At 37.6% G+C, this 19,714-nt stretch overlaps 1 protein-coding gene across 1 annotated transcript; it reads left to right on the top strand.

Annotated features, from left to right (window-relative positions):
* The first annotated feature begins 8,314 nt into the window (after window positions 1-8,314).
* LOC137730290 (transcription factor bHLH3-like) lies at window positions 8,315-15,067 on the top strand. The gene is made up of 3 exons (XM_068469354.1): window positions 8,315-8,541; window positions 10,466-10,472; window positions 13,443-15,067. The coding sequence occupies exons 1-3, from the start codon at window positions 8,384-8,386 to the stop codon at window positions 14,787-14,789; spliced, it is 1,512 nt and encodes a 503-aa protein (XP_068325455.1). The 5' UTR covers window positions 8,315-8,383; the 3' UTR covers window positions 14,790-15,067.
* The last annotated feature ends 4,647 nt before the right edge of the window (window positions 15,068-19,714 follow it).

Raw genomic sequence — 19,714 nt, 5'->3', positions numbered from 1 at the left:
TTTCGACCTTTTTTTCCAGCAAACGTTAGAAACCGCGACCCAAAAATGAAATTTATAGGTATCCAATCCTTTCCAACTAAAAAAAACACACTGGCTAATTCACTTGGGCAAAGAAAGATGGGAAAATCAGAAGCGGCGAAAGAGCAAGCTTTGAGACAAAAAGAAAAGCAAGCCAAAAGTAGGCAAGATTAGTGAGACAATCAAAGAAAACTCTAAGGTATGTTTGTTTGCCTTTATTTGCATTTCTTGGACTGGACTAGACTAAATGATAGTCCAGTCTGGTGTTTGTTATTTACACGGACAAGAATTAATGAGACTAAAGGGGACTCGCCCCGATTGAACGCCTCGCTAGCTGTTCTTAGCGAGAACCCTCGATTTCGAGCGGACTCCTAGTTCCGTCTTCTCTCGCAGCTGATCCAACCATCATCTTCTCCTTCGCACTGTCGCCATCTCCCTTCTCCTTCACGACTTTGCGCCCTCTCCCTTGGGCTTTCACCTTCACCATCCCACCCAAAAGCTAAACCCATAGCCCGAACAAAAACTGATAAAGAGTTCACCGACTCCCTCTGGCGGACACGGCCATGGTTATTGCTTCAACCGCAGCTCCCGCTCCTTTTATGTTTTTTTTTTTTTTTTTTGGTTCTGTTCTGGGGTGTGTTTGGTTGGTGAGAAAATATGGAATTCAAGAGAGAGTTTTGGCCTTTTTATATTTTTTAGGGTTTTTTATTGTTTTTGTTACTTGGGTCTGGGAAATACACGGTATTTCTATGTGGGTTTTAGAGATTTTGGTGATTTCTTAGGGCTTGTTTGGTATCTTATTTGAAATTTTTTAGCATTTCTCAAAACATTTCTTAAGAACATTTATTGAAAACGATATTCTTTAAGACTCAAAAACTTGATGGGTTTGCGATTTAAAATTTTTAAATCTTACGACTTAAACTGGACAAAGAAATTTAAAAAGAGGAGGTCGCAAGAGAGGGAGAAAGAAGAGAGAAGAGGAAAGAAAATAAGAGATGATAGAAGGAAAAAGAAAGAAGAGAGAGAATCGAACAAGATAGAGAGGAAGATGAGTGAAAGAAATAACCAAGAGAATGAAGAAAACGAATTGGAGGAGAGATGAAAAAGGTAAAAAAAAAAAAAAAAAAAAAAAAGAGAGAAAAAGAAGAAAAGAGATAGAGAGAGATAGATTTGGAGTGAGAGGGGAGGAGGGAGAGAAAAAAAAAAGGAGTGAGTTTTAAGTTTAAAAACTGTAAAAACTCATTTTTTATGTTTTTAGAAAATAAACTGTATTTTTGAGTTAGTCTTGAGTTCAGTTTTTGAAAATAGTCATACCAAACAAGTTTTTAAGGCCTAAAATTTGAAAATTGTTTATGAGTTTAAAAAGTTGGATTCAAGTAGAGTACCAAACAGACCCTTAGTTTTTCTCTACTTTTCCAGCAACCAACCCGAAAATTCAGTTTTTCTCCATTGTGGGCACTAATGTTCTTTCTGTGAAAGTTTATGAATGGAAAGGGAAAATAGTGAGAATTGTTGGATGATTAATTAGTTAAACTATTTTGAAATTGAAAGGAGGAGATATATCATGTAAATGAATGCTCTGGAGTTAAGAATATATTTATAAGTTTGAGCTTTCAGCTGGGTTGAGTCAAGTATCATTTGAAGGTTTTGTCACTTTTAGTATCTCGTTGTGCAATATAAACGTCTTTATGCTGCGATTGCAGGTTACTTGTTATCTTTTGCTTGATTAACTTGATAAATTATGTGGACCGAGGAACAATAGCAAGTAATGGTGTCAATGGGAGCCCCGAAACTTGTACAGATAGTGATATATGCACGACTGGTACTGGGATTCAGTAAGATACTAAGAACTATTTGATGGTTTCCTTGTTTCTCTGGCTTTTCATATTTGTTTGTGTTCATGCATTGCTTGATTCCATTTATTTGAATGTGCTGAGTTTGCAGGTTTTCACATATAATCATGTTCTAGATGCTATGGTACAAAAACATTATTGAGATTTCTGAAATAAACAAATGTTCATCCGTATCAATTTGTTATGGATATAAAAGTTTCACTTGATTTCTAAGAGTACCATATTTGAGATGTTGCCAAATTTGTTCTCCGATTAATATACTTAGCTATGGTGTGTGAAACATATCCACCAACTACAGCTTGCAGCAGTGTTGAGACTTTAAGGTTGAGGCAGTTGGGGGATTATCTGCATTTTATCCAATTTTAACCAATTTCTGTTCTGTTTACTACACGATGCTTACAACATGCAGTCTTTTGATCTGAGTATCTGACATCATGATTAATCTTTCTTAGTATGAGCTTCCACCTGGGGTGGAGTCTAACGCAGGAAAAATGGGTTCATTGTCTCCGGAACAACAACAACAAGTAATAAAGCTCCAACAAATGCTTCGGTGAGATCAAATTTAGCCATCGTAGCAGAGCCATAAATGGCAGTTTTGATGCAGCAAGTTGTTATATGTGCAGGCACCAACTTGATTGCTAGAGCAACAAAAGGCGTGATATTGATTCAATCGATTTTGATTGTTTGTAACAGTATGTTCACTTGAGGAGTCGATTTAGAGGATCTGCAGTGCAGGAGTACTATCGTATTCGTGTAGCCTACACAAGCTTGTGTTTTAATCTAGTCAGTAAATTAGTTAGAATAGAAAAATTTTGTCTGTATCACAACATTTAAATTTACATTCCCTCAGCTAAAATTTGTTGCTTCACTTTTGACAATCCTTTGCTCCAAACGTTGTGTACTTTGCCTGAGGTATATTCATGATCTCTTCCTTTTGCATATTGTTATTGGTTTTCTTCAAACTAGTTGGAGCAAGCAGTTTACGAGCTCAAATCCAAATGTAGCAATGATCAAGGCTCGGCTATCCATTTGCCATTGCGCCTCACGCATCATTGTGGTCTTGGGATTGAATGCAATCAAACCAAAGGTGAATAATTAAGAAAAGCATTCTAAACCCCGTCAATTGTTAGGAAAACACCTTTGTTATATTGATGTTTGGAGCAATACTACTCTTGAATCATGTATGTTTCTTTCGTTGGCAAGAAATTTGATTTTTGTATTTTTTATTGAGTCATACTCTCATCTAATATTATTAATTTTGATAATATCTTTAAATAAAAAGAAATGAAAATAGAACAATAATTTAGTCCGACACTGCACCGAACGCTTCACTAAGTTAGTCCAGCTTAGTCTACTCTAAGCCAGTCCAGCTTAGTCCCTAAAGCTAGTCCAATTCGAGATAATCCGGTGCAACAAACGCACCCTAAAAGAAGAACCAACAAAATCATAGCAGGAGACCCGGTGATGATAGATGAGTGGCCTAGGAGAGCAATTCCGTCATTTAATTGTGCAACAAAGAGAAAAAACGCTTGTTCAAAAACCAAACGAAGGGTATTTTCGTCCGTTCACTGTCCGTGAACAGTAAACGCTGGTTTGGATTTTAGTATAGGAATAATAATTTGGCTTAAACCAATATGCAGAGAAACCTTCTAAAAGGTTTCTTGATGTTTCTTTGGGAAACCTTACAAGATTTTACTTTAATTATCATATGGTTCCTCCACAAACCTTAATTTTTTTTTCCTAATTAATTTTTTCCCTGCCCTCCATCCCCAATTTGTTTTTTCCTGACACCCATACACTCATCCCTTCGCTCTTCCCACCCCTCTTTCACTCACTCTCCCATCCCCAAATTCTAAATCCAAACAAATAAATAACGAAATTTTAGACAAGAGAAGCTTACCAAAGGAAGGATGCTAAGCTGGAGATCGAGAGAGATCGCTGGAGAACGAGAGAGATAAATGGCTTCTTTCAGATCTGGGTCAAGAGGTCGTCGGGGTTCGAAAATGGCATGCGAGAGTGAAAGTGTGAGGAAGGCAAGAGAAAGGAGGGCAATGTTGGCAAATTGAAAAATTCATTAAACCAATTTACTGTTCACCCGTGTTTTTAAATAAGTTGGTTTTTTTAAGCTGCTTTTTGCAGCTTCAAAATTTTGGGTTTTTTTCATTATAAACTTTGAAATAAAGCTGATTCAAACACCAAAAACTCTCCTAACTTTTTTTGATACTCAATTTTTTTAAAATCACCTCAATACTAAACCAAGGCTTAATTTAAGGGATTACATCAAAGCTAAAAACAAAGGATAAATGAGGTGTTGGCAAAATGTGCCATCCTTTGTTGACAAAAGCTGCCATCCTTTGTTTTTCCAAAAAAATAAGGTGCCATCCTTTGTTGACAAAATATGTCAACGCTTTGTTGACAAAAGGTGCCTGATTTTATATCTCATATCTGCACTCCAATAAAACATAATCCTAGTAAGTAGTAATATATACGGTACTCTTCTTGTGGTACTTTCGTGCAGCTGAGCCCCTCTTTTCCTAGGAGTTTCGAACCTGAAATTTCTGGGAAAATTCATGTTCCACTGTATTCCTTAGCTCAATCTCTGTATAAATTAAGCTTATTCCACACATCTTATCTTCCATCTTTCCATATAGTTAAAGCAGTTTCGACAACATTTTTCAGTCACCATCCACGCTATGAAGCTAGTGACGCTTATTCTCTTGATCATTTTCACAGCCAAATTTCCGTCTGATCATGTAGCAGCGGCTGCTCGACCTCTGGGAGGCACGATGAAGCCGAAGAATTTTGGTCCAAAGACGGCGTTTTTACCACAACAAAAAGGTCAAAAGCCACCCACGGGCCCCAATCCATTCTGTCCTAGGGATCCAGGCCATTGCTAGATCATCACAAGCACCTGCTCCAAGAAAATCACGAGAAAGCAATGAAACTGTCGGAAGTCCAAAGCAAAATGAATGCCAAAAGGAATAGGCCAATGGTTGAAATTGTTGGCTGCACAACTATCTTTTACAGCTAGCATGTTTTTAATCTTTCTGCCGGCTACCTTGTTTTTCTACAGCAGCAGCTATGCTTGCCTTTTTACGTAGATAGCACTTTAAGCTATGTTTTAGGATATCTTGTAAAATCTCTATAAGAGAGAAATGTATCGTTAGTATTTTCAAGTGTGTATTTTTCCAGAAGCTTGCTGCTTCGTTCTGTCCAGCTTCGTAAAGAGAGAAACAAGTGAGGTGTGACCTATCACCCACGTAATTGATATTGAGTTAGCAGACTGCAATCCCAACAGAAACGCGCATAATTTGGTGATATATATAGTTCTAAGAGCATCTCCAAATAATATGTTAAATATAGTATGTATACAAGTGCTAAATCTTCTTATTTTCCAATGAACGTGTCAAATATTTATTTTGTTATTTTATTGGGCCTAAAGTTACATTAATTATTAAAAAATAATCAAAATTAGTTTTAGTTTGTATTCTATTGGTTGTTAATGGGACTCATGCATTAAAAACTTAAATTAAATATATTTGACTCCTACTTTGTTTGCTGTCAAAAAAGGCAGCTAGAAAGTAAGGAGTCAAATAACTCACATGCCACATCATATATGGCGATATATTGGAGAACACTTGAATGCTTTTTAATCCTATTTGACGTATTTGGCATCTCCCTTGGAGATGGTCTAAGCAGACAGATTTGGAAAAAGTTCATGCAGATGTTTATCATTTATATTTTTATTCTTGGCCGTGTATGTATATTTTGGTCGTATACTGTATTTCATTAGATCTCCTCATCTCTATATTTAGGTTTTGTGCATTGACTCGCATTTCTCTACATATTGACAATTACAATAATCCAACGATGTAAGACATGACACATCAGCTACAATCAAGTTTTATGTTTAAAAAATTGAATTTCCAAATTGACAATTAACTGTTGCCGTTAGTTTGTGCATGCCTTCTCTTCGCGTTTTTCTTCTTTCACCATTATCTGATCTCCCTTCTTTGTGGCTGGATAAAAATTTCTCATGGTGAGGATATTAATACAGCTAATCCTATTTAGTGAAATAAGGTTTTGTCGTTGTTTGGTTGGAAGATTAATCTTCAAATTAATCAAATCAAGTTACTCTTTCTCATATATCAGCTGGTCACTTCGTTGTGTTGTTTGTTTTTTTTTTTTTTTTTTTTGTTAATATCATCACCATAGGCCCGTGATATTTTTAATTTTAATAGAAAAAAATCCCAAAAAACATTTAGATCTTGTAAGTTTGAAAAGCCACTTTGCTCATGTTTGGAATGCAAGTATGATGTATATCTCTCTATAACCCTAGTTTCTGCTACAAACCTATATCAATTTCAGGTAATTGGATCTCTGCTATTATCCCTTTGGGTTCCCAGTTCTTTGGGTCAGCCCATTGGGTTAGAAGGCCCATTGTCCTCATCTCCGTTTCGTTTCCGTTTGCTGAACTGGCTAGGTTTCCGTTTCTGTAATAAACAATACTTGCTACTCAAAGATGAGTACAAATTCTTACTCAAAATTCTTATTGTGTTTTAATCACAAAGCTTTGTACTTATAATCAGAACCGTTCATACTATGAATCACATTGGTGATGATCATCTTTGTAAAAAGTAAATTAAAATTAAGATCGTTTAGTCAATTTATTGAAGCAGATATATAGACTGTTAATAATGCTTTTACTAATACCGTTTTTTTTTTTTAAGCAGTTGATAACTTAACGACCTTAGTTTTAAAGGAAAACTAACAAAAAGTCCGAAAAAACTTTAGTTTTAATGAAAAATGACAAATAAAGGTGTAAGTGAATAGTATCAGGAAAGGTAAAAATGTGGTTTTTTTGTTAAAAATGAAAGTGCTAGGAGTGTTTCATTAAAACTCCCTATTTTTTAATTGATTTTTTGCAAAGGCAATCTTTATAGGATGATTTATAATATGAACGGTTCTAATTATAAAACACAAAGTTCTATAATTTGACAACAAATAATTTTGAGAAATTTTGAGTAGGAATCCTACATATCTTTTAGTAGGAAAACATTTTTCTTGTGTAATTGGCATGAGTAGTATTAAACCTTTTTCTTTTCCCATTTGAGGCTTATGAGAACAAGTCCACCGGGAGTGGATTGCCCGACACCCAGCACCCAAAACCAACCGACCCCCAGCCAAATCACTCCACCCCAGCCTAATAGGCTGGCACCTAGCCCAAGCTAGGTAAGAGACCGGCCCAGAATCAACAGACCCAACAAATGGGCCATCTGACGTCAGTCGGGCCATCCACGTTGTCGATGTCAACGCCAGCTCTTCCCATAACCTTCAACCTCCACCGAAGGACTTGAACACCTTGCGGGCGACCTTGGTCCCACTACGCAAGATCAACGCGTCGCAGAGCAAGATCTTGGTGCAAAGCTCCTCGAGGCTGAGATTGTAGGAGGTTGATTTCGGGTTCTCCGAGCTTTAAACGAGGACGGTGGGCTTGGCGTCGAGGTTAGCAGCAGACAACACCATGACCAGCCGCGGAGGAGCCTAGCGGCGCTAGGCGGGAGTTACTGAAAAAGTAAAGAGGGAGGACTTGGAGGTGAGAGAGATGGCAGGGTTTGAGAAAAAATGGGGAGTAGAAAAATGTCAAAAATTAATAATATTTTTTTATAAAGTCATAAATTACAAATAAAATTATTATTATTTTATAATAAATAATAATATTTTAATAAAATTGAATAGGCTATTTTTTGTTAGGGGTGAAGATGCATTTGACATATTACTGTTTATTGGGGTCTATCACTGTTCACTAAGTGGATTAAATAGGCTGGGTGCAGACATATTTTTTTAGGGGTGGATTTGCTCTGAAGGAATATTCAAGTTTTGTTTATTCTTCTCTCAGCGGACAGACCCATCAATTCTCTGCCTGGATTTGGAACCTTTCTGAGGCAACCCCTCAGAATCTTTTTGACCGGTGTTAGTGGACCGTTGGATTTTTATCCAACGGCTACAAACAGGGGTACTATAAAAGTTATAATAATTATAGTATCCAACGGTCCACTAACCCCGATTAAGAGGATGCCGAAGGTTTGCCTCTGGGAGGATCCAATTCCCCTGGATTTTGGACTTTTTCTGAGCCAATTTTGTGCTTCTAGAAACTCCATCAGCTTTAATTAAGCAGTAAACTGAGGGTTTTTATTTTTTATTTTTTATTTTACATGAATATGAAGTATCCTCAGGATCTGCCAATTGGGTAAGTCTAAATGTCTCAACTCTTTCGAGTTTCATCGTCGCTTTTGTGGTTTAAGTATATTTTTAGGAAGTGGGTAAGTTTTGTGTAGATATGTTTCCCCATAATGCGTTCAAAGTTCGGAACTTTAACTGTGATTCGAGTAGTAGCTTGATCTGGTCGTCAAGTTTTGCGAAAAGATTGCGAATTTCTGTATTGTGAATTTCTCTAGTTTTAGCAGTTTTGTGTTGTTTGAGATAGTTGTGGAAGTAGAAGAGAGGTTAAAATGGGTGAGAAATTTTGGGTGAATGATGAAGAAGACAAGGTCATGGTTGAGTCAGTACTAGGTACCGAGGCGTGCTGGTTCTTGATCTCACTGGCTTCCGAAAATGTTTTGTCAGATTTGATTAGGCCGTGGGGTAAATTGGGTGTGCAGCAGGGGCTGTGTGAAGAAGTTTACAGAATTAAGAGAGAGAGAGAGATTGAGAAAGATTGTGATTGTTAAAGAAAAATGATTCTCATTAACTTTATCTGCAGGGTACAAGGGATATATATGTATCCATAAAATATCTAATCAAATGCTGAGTCATCATCAATACTTTAGCTTAACAGCTAAGCTAAGTGCTAATCTAGTGCCTTATGCTCATTATAGTCTGGTGGTCCTTCACTATCCTTAATACACCCCCTCAAGCTGAAGGAAGGGGATCGAACTGAGAGCTTGAAGCTAAGTTGTTCAAATCTGTCTGCAAGTAAGGACTTAGTGAATATATTTGCAATTTGAAGCAAAGAAGCCACATGATGAACATGAATATGACCCAGAAGAACTTTTTCTCTAATTTAGTGCTAATCAATCTCTACATGTTTTGTTCTTGCATGAAAAACTGGGTTGAAGGCTAGAGCAATGGCACTTTTGTTGTCACAGAAAATACGTGGAGTTTGAAGAAGAGGAAAGGAGATGTCTTGCAGTATTTTGCAAACCCAACTAAGCTTGGCAGCAATATAAGCTAGTGATCGATACTCTGCCTCAGTAGATGACCGAGCTACTGTGCTTTGTTTCTTGGCGCTCCAAGAGATGAGATTAGGTCCCAAAAACACACAATATCCACTAGTAGATCGTCTGTCCACAGGGCATCCTGCCCAATCAGCATCCGTCTATGCTGTGAGAACTTGCTTGCCTTTATTAAACCATAAATCTGAGTCAAGAGTACCCTTCAAGTAGCGAAGAATCCTTTTAACAGCCTGCAAGTGAATCATTCTAGGACTATGCATGTATTGGCAGACTTGATTTACTGCAAATGCCAAATCAGGTCGTGTCCAAGTGAGATATTGGAGAGCACCAACAGTTGATCGATAAAAAGAAGGATCAGGGAGAAGGGTACCAGAGTGATCCAATTTTGTGGAACTAACAAGAGTAGTACATGGTTTGACCCCAAGCATATCAGTTTTCTTGAGTAAATCCAGAACTTATTTGGATTGATTGAGAAGTAATCCTTTGGCAGACCTGTGAACTTCAATGCCGAGAAAATAGTGGATATCACCCAAGTCTTTGACTGGAAATAGAGATTGCAGTTTGGAGATAATGGACTGACATACTAGAGTGGAACTCCCAGTGATGATAATGTCATCAACATAGACCAGTATGAAAGTGATGTGAGAATCTTTCTGAAAAAAAAGACTAGGATCAGAGGGTGATGATGAGAAACCCAAGGAAATAAGGACACTGTAGAGGGCTTCATACCAAGCTCTGGGAGCTTGTTTAAGGCCATAGAAAGACCTTTTGAGTTTACAAACATGTTGAGGTTTAGACTGATCCACAAAACCGGGAAGTTGAACCATATATACATCCTCTTTAAGATAGCCATGCAGGAAAGCATTGCTCACATCTAACTGATGCACAAACCAATCATAAGTCATAGCAATAGACAAGAGAATTCTGATGGTGGTTGGTTTAGTTACGAGGCTAAATGTCTCTGAAAAATCAAGACCTTCTTGTTGATAGAACCCCTTAGCAACCAACCGAGCCTTATACCTCTCAATGTAGCCATCAGCTTTGTGTTTGACTTTGAATACCCATTTGCAGCCAACTAGATTGTAACTTGGATGGGAAGGTACTAACTCCCAAGTACCAGTGGTTTGGAGAGCTACAAACTCATCTGCCATTGCTTGTACCCAATTAGGATTCTTAGAAGCTTGATGATAAGTGGTAGGTGGAGAAGGAAAAGTGGTGAGTTGGTCAACAGATGGTGGAAGAGGGTGTTTAGTGGCTGTAAAAACTTTGGGCTTGGTTATGCTAGATTTGGCTCTTGTAATCATGGGATGGTGATTAACAGGAATAGAAGAAGGAGGGTGGGCTATTGGTGAAGAAAAGGAATGAGGTGGGGTTGCAGGTGATGGTACTGAGATAGGTGAAGTGTCAGGGATGGGTGGAGGAGGAGAGATAGGAGTAGGAATATGTATAGTGAGGGAAATAGGGTTGGGAAATGTAGGAGTAATAGGGGGAGAAGACTGAAGTAAGGGTGAAAACTGGGATTGTTTGAAAGGAAATGAAGTTTCATCAAACACCACATGTCTCGAAATATAAAGCTTATTAGTGACAGGATTGAGATATTGATACCCACTGTGGTTTAGGCTATATCCCAAGAAAACACAAAGCTTACTCTTTGGGGCCAATTTACTAGAAGAATAGGGTTGTAACCACGGATAACATGCACAACCAAATGTCTTCAAGGTGTGATATTTTGGAGAAGCTTTGAATAACAATTCCCAAGGGCTAACAGAAGAAGTCTGAGGGGGCAGCCGATTGATCAAATAAACAGCAGTCTGAAATGCTTCAATCCAGTACTGAGATGGTAAGCCACTCCGAGATAGCAATGCTCTACCCATTTCAATGACATGCCTATGTTTCCTTTCTGCACATCCATTTTGCTCAGGAGTGTGGGGACAACTTAATTGATGAGTTATGCCATTAGCATTAAAGAAATTTTGTAAAGTAGCACTTAAGAACTCACCCCCTGAATCGGACCTTATACATTGAATCTTACTAGCAAATAGTGTTTGAACTTTCATAAAAAAAGTCTGAAGAACAGAACACACATCTAATTTGTAATGCAGTGAATATAACCAGCTGTATTTAGTAAAATCATCCACTAGAATTAGGTAATATCGATATCCAGTACAAGAAAGGATGGGAGAATGACCCCATACATCAGTGTAGACAAGATGAAATGGCCGAGTGGAAGTACAAGGCAAAGTAGAAAATGACAATTTAGAGGCCTTCCCCATTTGACAATCTGAGCAAAAAGATTTCTGAGATAATGGACTAACAACAGACAATTGACCTTTATTTACTACTTTATGTAGAGCTAAACTAGAGCTAAACTCCAAGTCTTCTGTGCCATGTAGTGATGTCAGCTTTAGCTATCATTAAGGTATGAGGCGAAATGGCAATACCAGAAATACCATTGGAAGCATTCCAGTAGAAAGGGTACAAACCACCTTCACTAGGGCCCTGGAAAAGCATCATCCCAGTGCTTAGATCCTTGATGTAGAAACCAAAGGGATCAAAGGTTAGGGAACACCAATTGTCATACACAAATTTATATACGGACATGAGATTATGAGAGGCCTGAGGCACTAAGAGCACATCATGAAGTTGAAACACAACATTATGAGTGTTAATTAAAGCGTGGCCAGTATGAGAAATACACAGACTTTTGCCATCACCAACAAAAAGTTGGTCGGTGCCATTGTAGAGTATAGTAGAATTGAGAGACGCTAGATTGGGAGTGACATGATGTGTAGCGCCACTATCAGTAATCCAATAACTTGGAGAGGGAGAACCAATCATAGCAGTCAAACCCATAGGAGGAGGATGTTGAGAAGCAAATTGGGAAATATGACTACAATAGAGAGCAAAATGGCCATATTGATTGCATAGTTAACATGGCATGGAACGACCAGAGAGAACTGAAGATTGTCCCAACTAAAAATTGCCAAAATTTTGGCCAGTATTTCCAAAAAATGAGGAACGAGAGGGAGCAGAACCAAGAATACCTCCAGAGTTATTATTTGGGCAATTTGGACCAGGATTATGTACTGAGGAAAACGAGTGCGATTCTGATAGTAATTACGATTTTGATTCTGGTATCTGCCTTTAGAATTACCCCGAAATGAGGTTGGATTCGAAGATCCTTGTTGAGCAGCATAAGCATGAAATGGTGCAACAGTAGAGGAAGAAGATGCTCGAGTTTTGCGTTTCTGAAGAGAGATCTCCTTGCTGAGTAAAAGTCCATGAAGTTCATCGCCATTCACAGACTCAGTTCTTGTTTCAATCGAATCAACAAACGATTCGTACTCATCCGGAAGACCAGCAAGAATATAAGCAACTAGATCAGAATCAGAAATCGGTTCTCCAGCAGCAGCAAGTTTATCAGAGACATCCTTAATAGAGTTCAGATAATCAGTCATGGAAGCATCACCTTTCTGAATGGTCTGGATCTTAGAGCGGAGACTGTGAACATGAGTGCGCGACGCTCCGGCGAAACGGCGTTCAAGAGACTGCCACAACGAACGAGAATCTTCCATTCCAATAGTCAGTGGAAGAAGATCTTCAGCAAGGGTGGAGTTGATCCAGATCGTTAAGATCTGATCACGTTCACACCACAATTCATACGCAGGATTGAGAATTTTTGATCCAGATGAATCACAAACAAACGAAGGAGGGCAAAGATCATCACCAGTGATAAGGCCAAAAAGCTTGAACCGCTTAAGAATGGGAAGAAACAAGCTGCGCCAGGTGATGTAGTTCTGACAATTGAGTTTCATCGGAACCATTCCAGCAATATTGTGGACAGTAATTGTCGCAATCGATGGAGGTACAATGTTTGAGATCTCACCAAGAGGATGAGGACCAGAAGATGTAGCAGGATAAGTGGAATCAGAGGAATTCAGAGTAGCCGCCATAGAAATACAGACAAATCGCGCAGATGAAAGAAGGAAAAGAAAAAAAAAAAAAAGGTAAGACTTGTTTGGGAGATAAGAAAATGCAAGAAATTCAAGAAAGTGGAAGCGGAGGATCGACGTCGGTGGACTCCGGCGAAGATACCATGAAGAAGTTTACAGAATTAAGAGAGAGAGAGATTGAGAAAGATTGTGATTGTTAAAGAAAAATGATTCTCATTAACTTTATCTGCAGGGTACAAGGGATATATATGTATCCATAAAATATCTAATCAAAAGCTGAGTCATCATCAATACTTTAGCTTAACAGCTAAGCTAAGTGCTAATCTAGTGCCTTATGCTCATTATAGTCTGGTGGTCCTTCACTATCCTTAATACTGTGCCAGCCTGTCACCGGGTCGAATTGGAATTATGCCATTTTCTGGCAGGCTGTTAGCTCGAAATCTGGTGGATCTGCCTTGGGTTGGGGTGATGGGCATTGCAGGGATACCAAGGATGGTGGAGCTGGGGACGCGAATTCTAGTCGGGATAGTAGTTTGGAGGCAGTGCAGAATAAAGAAGAGGTGAAGAAGCGGGTGGTCGAGAAGCTCCACGCATGTTTTGGTGGTTTACATGCGGATAATTATGCAAGGAAGTTGGATGGGGTGTCAGATGTGGAGATGTTTTATCTCACTTCAATGTGTTATGCATTTCAACTTGATTCGATTTCACACTGTGGTCCTGCAGAGTCGTATAACTCCAGAAAATCAATTTGGGTTTCAGATGCAGGTAGTTGTTTACATCATTACCAGTCGAGATCATTTTTAGCAAGATTGGCTGGGTTTCAGACCGTGGTGTTTGTACCAATGAAATCAGGAGTTGTGGAACTTGGTTCGGTCAAATCAACTTCGGAAGAACAAAGTTATGTGGATATATTCAGAAGTGCATTTGGGGAATCGAGTCCTATTCAGCAAAAGGCATCTCCAATGATATTTGGACGTGAACTAAGTCTCGGGGGTCCAAAGTCACAATCCGTTAACATTTCCTTTACCCCGAAAGTAGAAGAAGATTTTGCATGTCCTCCAGAGTCGTTTGAATTACAATCAGTAGGTACTTCAAATGCATTTCAAAGTGAGGGTGGTGAAGTAAAACTGTTTCCTCAAATGAACCAGCTGATGGTTGACGGATTCAATACCCAGACAAGGGTTTCAAGTTCGGAGCTGCTTAAGGATGAGTCATCGACACAAGTGGATGAGCAAAAACCCAGAAAGAGAGGGAGAAAGCCTTCCAATGGGAGAGAAGAACCATTGAATCACGTGGAAGCAGAGCGGCAGACGCGCGAGAAGCTTAACCAGAGGTTCTATGCACTAAGAGCTGTTGTTCCTAACATATCTAAGATGGATAAAGCCTCTCTTCTTGGTGATGCCATTACCCATATCACCGATCTCCAGATGAAGATCAGAATCATTGAAACTGAAAAGCAGATGGTTAACAACAAGGGAAAGCAGTTGCCGGTTCCAGAGATTGATTTTCAGGAACGCCACGAGGATGCAGTTGTCAGGATGAACTGCCCACTGGATTCTCACCCGGTTTCTGATGTCATCCGAACACTAAGGGAACATAAAATTGTACCTCAAGAGTCTAATGTTTCCATAACAGACAATGATAAGGTTATTCATACATTCTCCATTCAAACTCAAGGTGGTGATGATGAGAAGTTAAAGGAGAAGCTGGTGGCCTCTCCTTCAAAATGATCCGACTGTCACTTGTATCTGTATGCATCTGCCTGATAAAATTGTGGGGTTTCTTATCGACTAACTGATTATGTCGCATTAATGATTTGTTATATAACTTCAGATTCAGGTTATTGGATGAAGTTGTTTCGTTCATATATGCAAAGGATCTCATGTTAATTTTGAACATGTTCGGAAGATCCACTGAACCTATGTTATGAGTTTATCTCACTACTTGGCTTTCTTTGAAAGACTTTTAAGTTGCTGTTTTACAGTTTATGCATGCATGTTTAGATGAATTGGCCCCTAGGCAGCTCCCTATTAAGGGGAGATTCGTACGCGTGACTTGGTCACGTGATGAGTGCTGCAGGCTGATGTGGATATATCCTGGTTACACCTAAAGTTTTTCGCTCGTCATCCGATTTGCTATTCAAACTCCAGTTTTTAAACGGAGTTGAGTTTGACTGATAAATATGTACTCTTTGTTATTGGGGAGGCTGGGAACCTTAGGTCATGGCATCTCTGCAAGTCAAGACTCATAGAGGACTCGATAAAAATCAAGAAAAAGGGAATTTGTTTTCGGTCTATTAAAACCAGCTCATGTGTGACACACATTCGCCAACTGTGTTAAAAATATTGTTGAATTTGACTCTTTGCATTATGCTTTCCTCAGGGCTTGCATCAACCATACACAAATATTACTCTTTAATTCTTCTGTTCTATATGCCTTGTAAGTCAAGGCGGATTCTTGCACGTCATGACTGTTATATGATATATATGTCCCTGTCTGAGTATAATACTCATCACGTTTCACGTCTTTTTCGTAGACTACTATGAACCTTAAACAATTGCTTTGCGCTCAAAGTACACAGTATGTAACTCTGTTTGGCGCCCAAGTTAGTGTGTTTTCATTCATTCCAAATGGACCGCCGTGCCATGGTTGAACCTTAAAACCATTACCCCAAGTCAATTTCAAGCTCAGAATATCACAGCTTAGGCACTAGTCAAAGGCACGAGATTTGAAATTTAAAGAGAGCTTTATATGAACAGCTCTCCACCTCCACCACACTTCACCTCAGACCATTTCCTTATTACAAACTAATGTGAAAACTCATTTTTCACTTTCCAAAGCAATTTTCCTGAAAATCCGTCTGTAAAACGTTACCAGACGAACCCTAAAGTTCCATTTGGGTATCAGACATAAGATTCTGTTGTAGGAGGACTTTGTTCTCAACTCTTTGTGTTGTTCTTGTCTGTTTTCTTGTCTACAACTTGGAGAAATGAGGCAATTGAAAGCAGAGCAATGGGTTAAGAACCACAGTGATGTTTGTTTCAGTCCCTCCATAGGGGTCGACCTCTCCCCCACCGGCCCTAAACCCTGCACCCACATCCCCGGGCGGAGCTCGGGTATTTGCACCTGAATGAGATGAATGTAGCTTTAGCACTCTGTGCTGCATGAAGCCTTCTTAGCCATGCCTTTCCTCACTCTGCTAATACCGAGAATTAGCGTTCCGGCCAGTGTTACTGAGACCACTGTTCCAAAAATCCCCACCTAATGCCTAGCGCCGTCCAGTCATCGCTCATATTAATTCTTAGGCATTTGAAAATTAAGAAAGAATACCTTGACCTGCTTAGGCGCCTGCCTAAACTGCCTAGTCCGCCTCGATCCGCCTAGGTTGCAACTCTCACTTAGGTAGAAAATAGATAACTTTCATTTTACATTTTATCTTTTTCAATAAATTGTAAGAGACTTGTTGAATACTTCAATGAACACGTATTATATGCTTGTTCCCTATATTTTCATTATGTTCTAATATTTTATAATTTATATGTCATTCTATTTTGCAGGATGTATCCCAATGAAATTATGTTTTTCTTAAGTATAAAGAAACATTTATCTATATAATATATAATAAATTTATTTAAATTTACCTAAACTTCTGCCCCACCTAGGCGCTAGGCCTCAGCTTGCCGCTTAACCAGCGCCTAACTTTTTTTAGAACCTTGATTGAGACTCAAACATGGGAGGGAGCAATAGATCTTAATTAGTTCAAAATGTTCATATTGTTTAGCTGGATTAGCATCCCTGCAGAGCAGTTCATGTGTATTAACCCATTTTTTTCATTATTTTTTTTGCTTGGCGACAACCGTGTCAATTGTCCAAAAAGGTTGATTGTAACCCATGAGACTATTATAACTTCAAAGATTTTGTTTTTATATTAATTGAAATCATTCTATTTTATTTATAGTTTACACTAAATTCATTTAAATTACAGAAGAAAAATTCAAATTTGGATACAGATGAAAGAGTACACATCTTTAACTAACTTAGCTATGTCCATATTTGCATTCATTCTATACATTTTATCTGAATCCACCCGGAAATAATTCCACCCTCATCCATGAATCCATCTTATATAAGTAGAGCAAAAAGAATTGAATTCGAGTGAATCATAGCGATGGTAAAAATCTGATTTCGCCAAATGATGGATGAACAAATCTCAACTTTTCAATAAATAAGGGAACATCTTAATACTTTATATTAACCGAAAAAGTCTTGATGGTGATTCAAACTCTTGAAGATTTGAAACTAATGCATGATAACAAGTTGTCATCAGTGATGTCATTTGATCCAAAGTTCCAAACTATTCCTCAATTCTCATTTCAACGTTTCTTTAGGGGTCGAATTAACTCATTTCTACCATATGTGTTACTAAGTACAACACCTTCTCTTAATTTTCCTTACAATAATATTTTAATGCACTTCGTTTGCTCATTATTGTTTGGGTTAGTGGCACCAAATTTCCATTTTGCGGGAGGAGATTGTGAGTTTAAATATCAGAGACAACAATTTTTTAGAAAAATTGAAAGACACCCGTTTTAGACATCATGACTTATTCTTATTCAATACTAAGCTCTTAATTAACATGCTTGGAAACATTTCAAGTCAAATAACACTTGAGTCATCGCAATATGATTCAATTTTTGTGTGTGTATGTGCGTGTGTCATGCATCCGTGTCGCGTAAAAGCTTAGCACACACCAATACAATAGCTACAACTAAGACTTCAAAACAGTCAACGTTCAAACTTCAAAGGCGTTGCACACGCCTTTACCTGCACGCCAAACTCCAATCTCACTTCCAAATTGCAATGCAAGAAAATAGCAAGTAAAACTCGACAAGAGTTACTTGATTACAAAATATACTAGAATAAGTAAACAAATTTATAGCTCAACTTAAGAGAAATATTTCTTTACATGAACAGAAAATTTCAATCCTTGAAAAATATCACTTTTAGAATAAAACCTTGTGTAAGATTAAAAATTGAGTCTAGTCCTTTGACATTTAATTGTAATTTTCGGATACTAATTAGTTTGTGATAATTATTGAGTTTTTTGTGTGTAGATTATATAGTGATTGCCATAAACAATAAAAATGCTATTTATCACTGATAATTATTATTAAGTTCCCATATTAAGAGAAAAGTCATATATTATCATCTATTCTTTATTGTGCATAATTCTCTATATATAAGTATATGCACATTAAATACTTATAGAGTTTAGATACTACAGTTATGTACTGATACATTCATACTAAAACTTATGCACCGATATTTTCGTACTGATAATACCTACGCACGAATACTTTCGTAACTATTCTTACATATCGATATTTTCGTACCTATGAGGCTTTTTAAAAAAATAAAAAATGTTTTTATATTGATGTTGACTTTTTCTTTATAATAAGATTTTGAATTTTGAATTTTTTTTATGTATTAATATGATTGGAGCAAAAATTGTGGATGGGTAGAGAACCTTAATACGTTAAAATTTAAGAAGAATCTTATTGAAGTCCTAAAATTTTAAAACTCCGTTATTTTAACTAATTACCTTTGATTTGATTTATTATATAAGGTCGACAATATATATAGTGAAAACCTAAAACCAAAACCCTTGCGCGACCCATTCAATCCCTAGTCTTTAGCATATAAATCGTCAATAGTCAAAACAACGAAGCAAATAGATTTATATTGAAAAGTCCAAGTCATATGAGAGTTGGTCCTAACTCATGCATACAAAAAGCCCCATATCCCCCACCTATTCATCCATTCAGTTCATCCATTCCTTCAATCATTTCTATTTTTTCACAAAGACAGAAAAAAAGAAGCAAAATCTTTGTTTTCCCAGCAAAACATTTTTCTTTATTATCTTCATTCATTCATTCCTTCTTCCACAGACAAAAGAAGCAAACTAATCTTTGTTTGCCCAACAAAATGAAGTTTCTAAAAATGTGTTTGGTGGCAGTGTTTGTAGTGGTTATTCTTATGAATGTGCAAACGTACGAGGCCTGCAGAGTATTGCATGGAGAAGAAAATTTTATGCATCAGATGAAGAAAGATGTTTTGCATCATATGGATCGTCCTTTCTTCCCTTTGATCAGGCAAATACTTAGAGGCACCGCCCCGCCCACAGGTTCTAATCCGACCACACCTTGAAGTAGTACCAATTCCAAAGACTACATCGAAGAACCAAAGCACTAGCAGAATTATTATTTTTTTTAAACTCAGATTAAACATTTAATATGTTTTCTTTATGTCTTAGCAGGGAATAAGTACGTGAATATGCCTGAATTCTAGGTTTTTTTTTTTTATTACATAAGTTGTGTAAGAATGTAAAAAAAATTGTGTATTAGCTTCACAATGTATATGAAGTTGACTGAATAATACGAAGTACAAAGGAAATTCTTTATTTACTAATTTCTTTCTGTGTATTAATTAATTAGTTGAGTTTATTTACCTTTTAATTTAACGGTGAGTTTGAAGGCAATTGCCATTTTGTTTTGAAGTTCAAGTTTGATATTCATTGAATGATATATAATACTTACAAATGAAGGGTAAGGTACTAATAGTGGGCCTTGTTAAGCTGGAGAATTGCAAAAATATA

The sequence above is a fragment of the Pyrus communis genome, chromosome 3 (genome assembly GCF_963583255.1).
Source record: "Pyrus communis chromosome 3, drPyrComm1.1, whole genome shotgun sequence".
In the NCBI taxonomy this organism is placed as follows: Eukaryota; Viridiplantae; Streptophyta; class Magnoliopsida; order Rosales; family Rosaceae; genus Pyrus; species Pyrus communis.
This window is presented reverse-complemented; position numbering and strand designations above follow the sequence as displayed.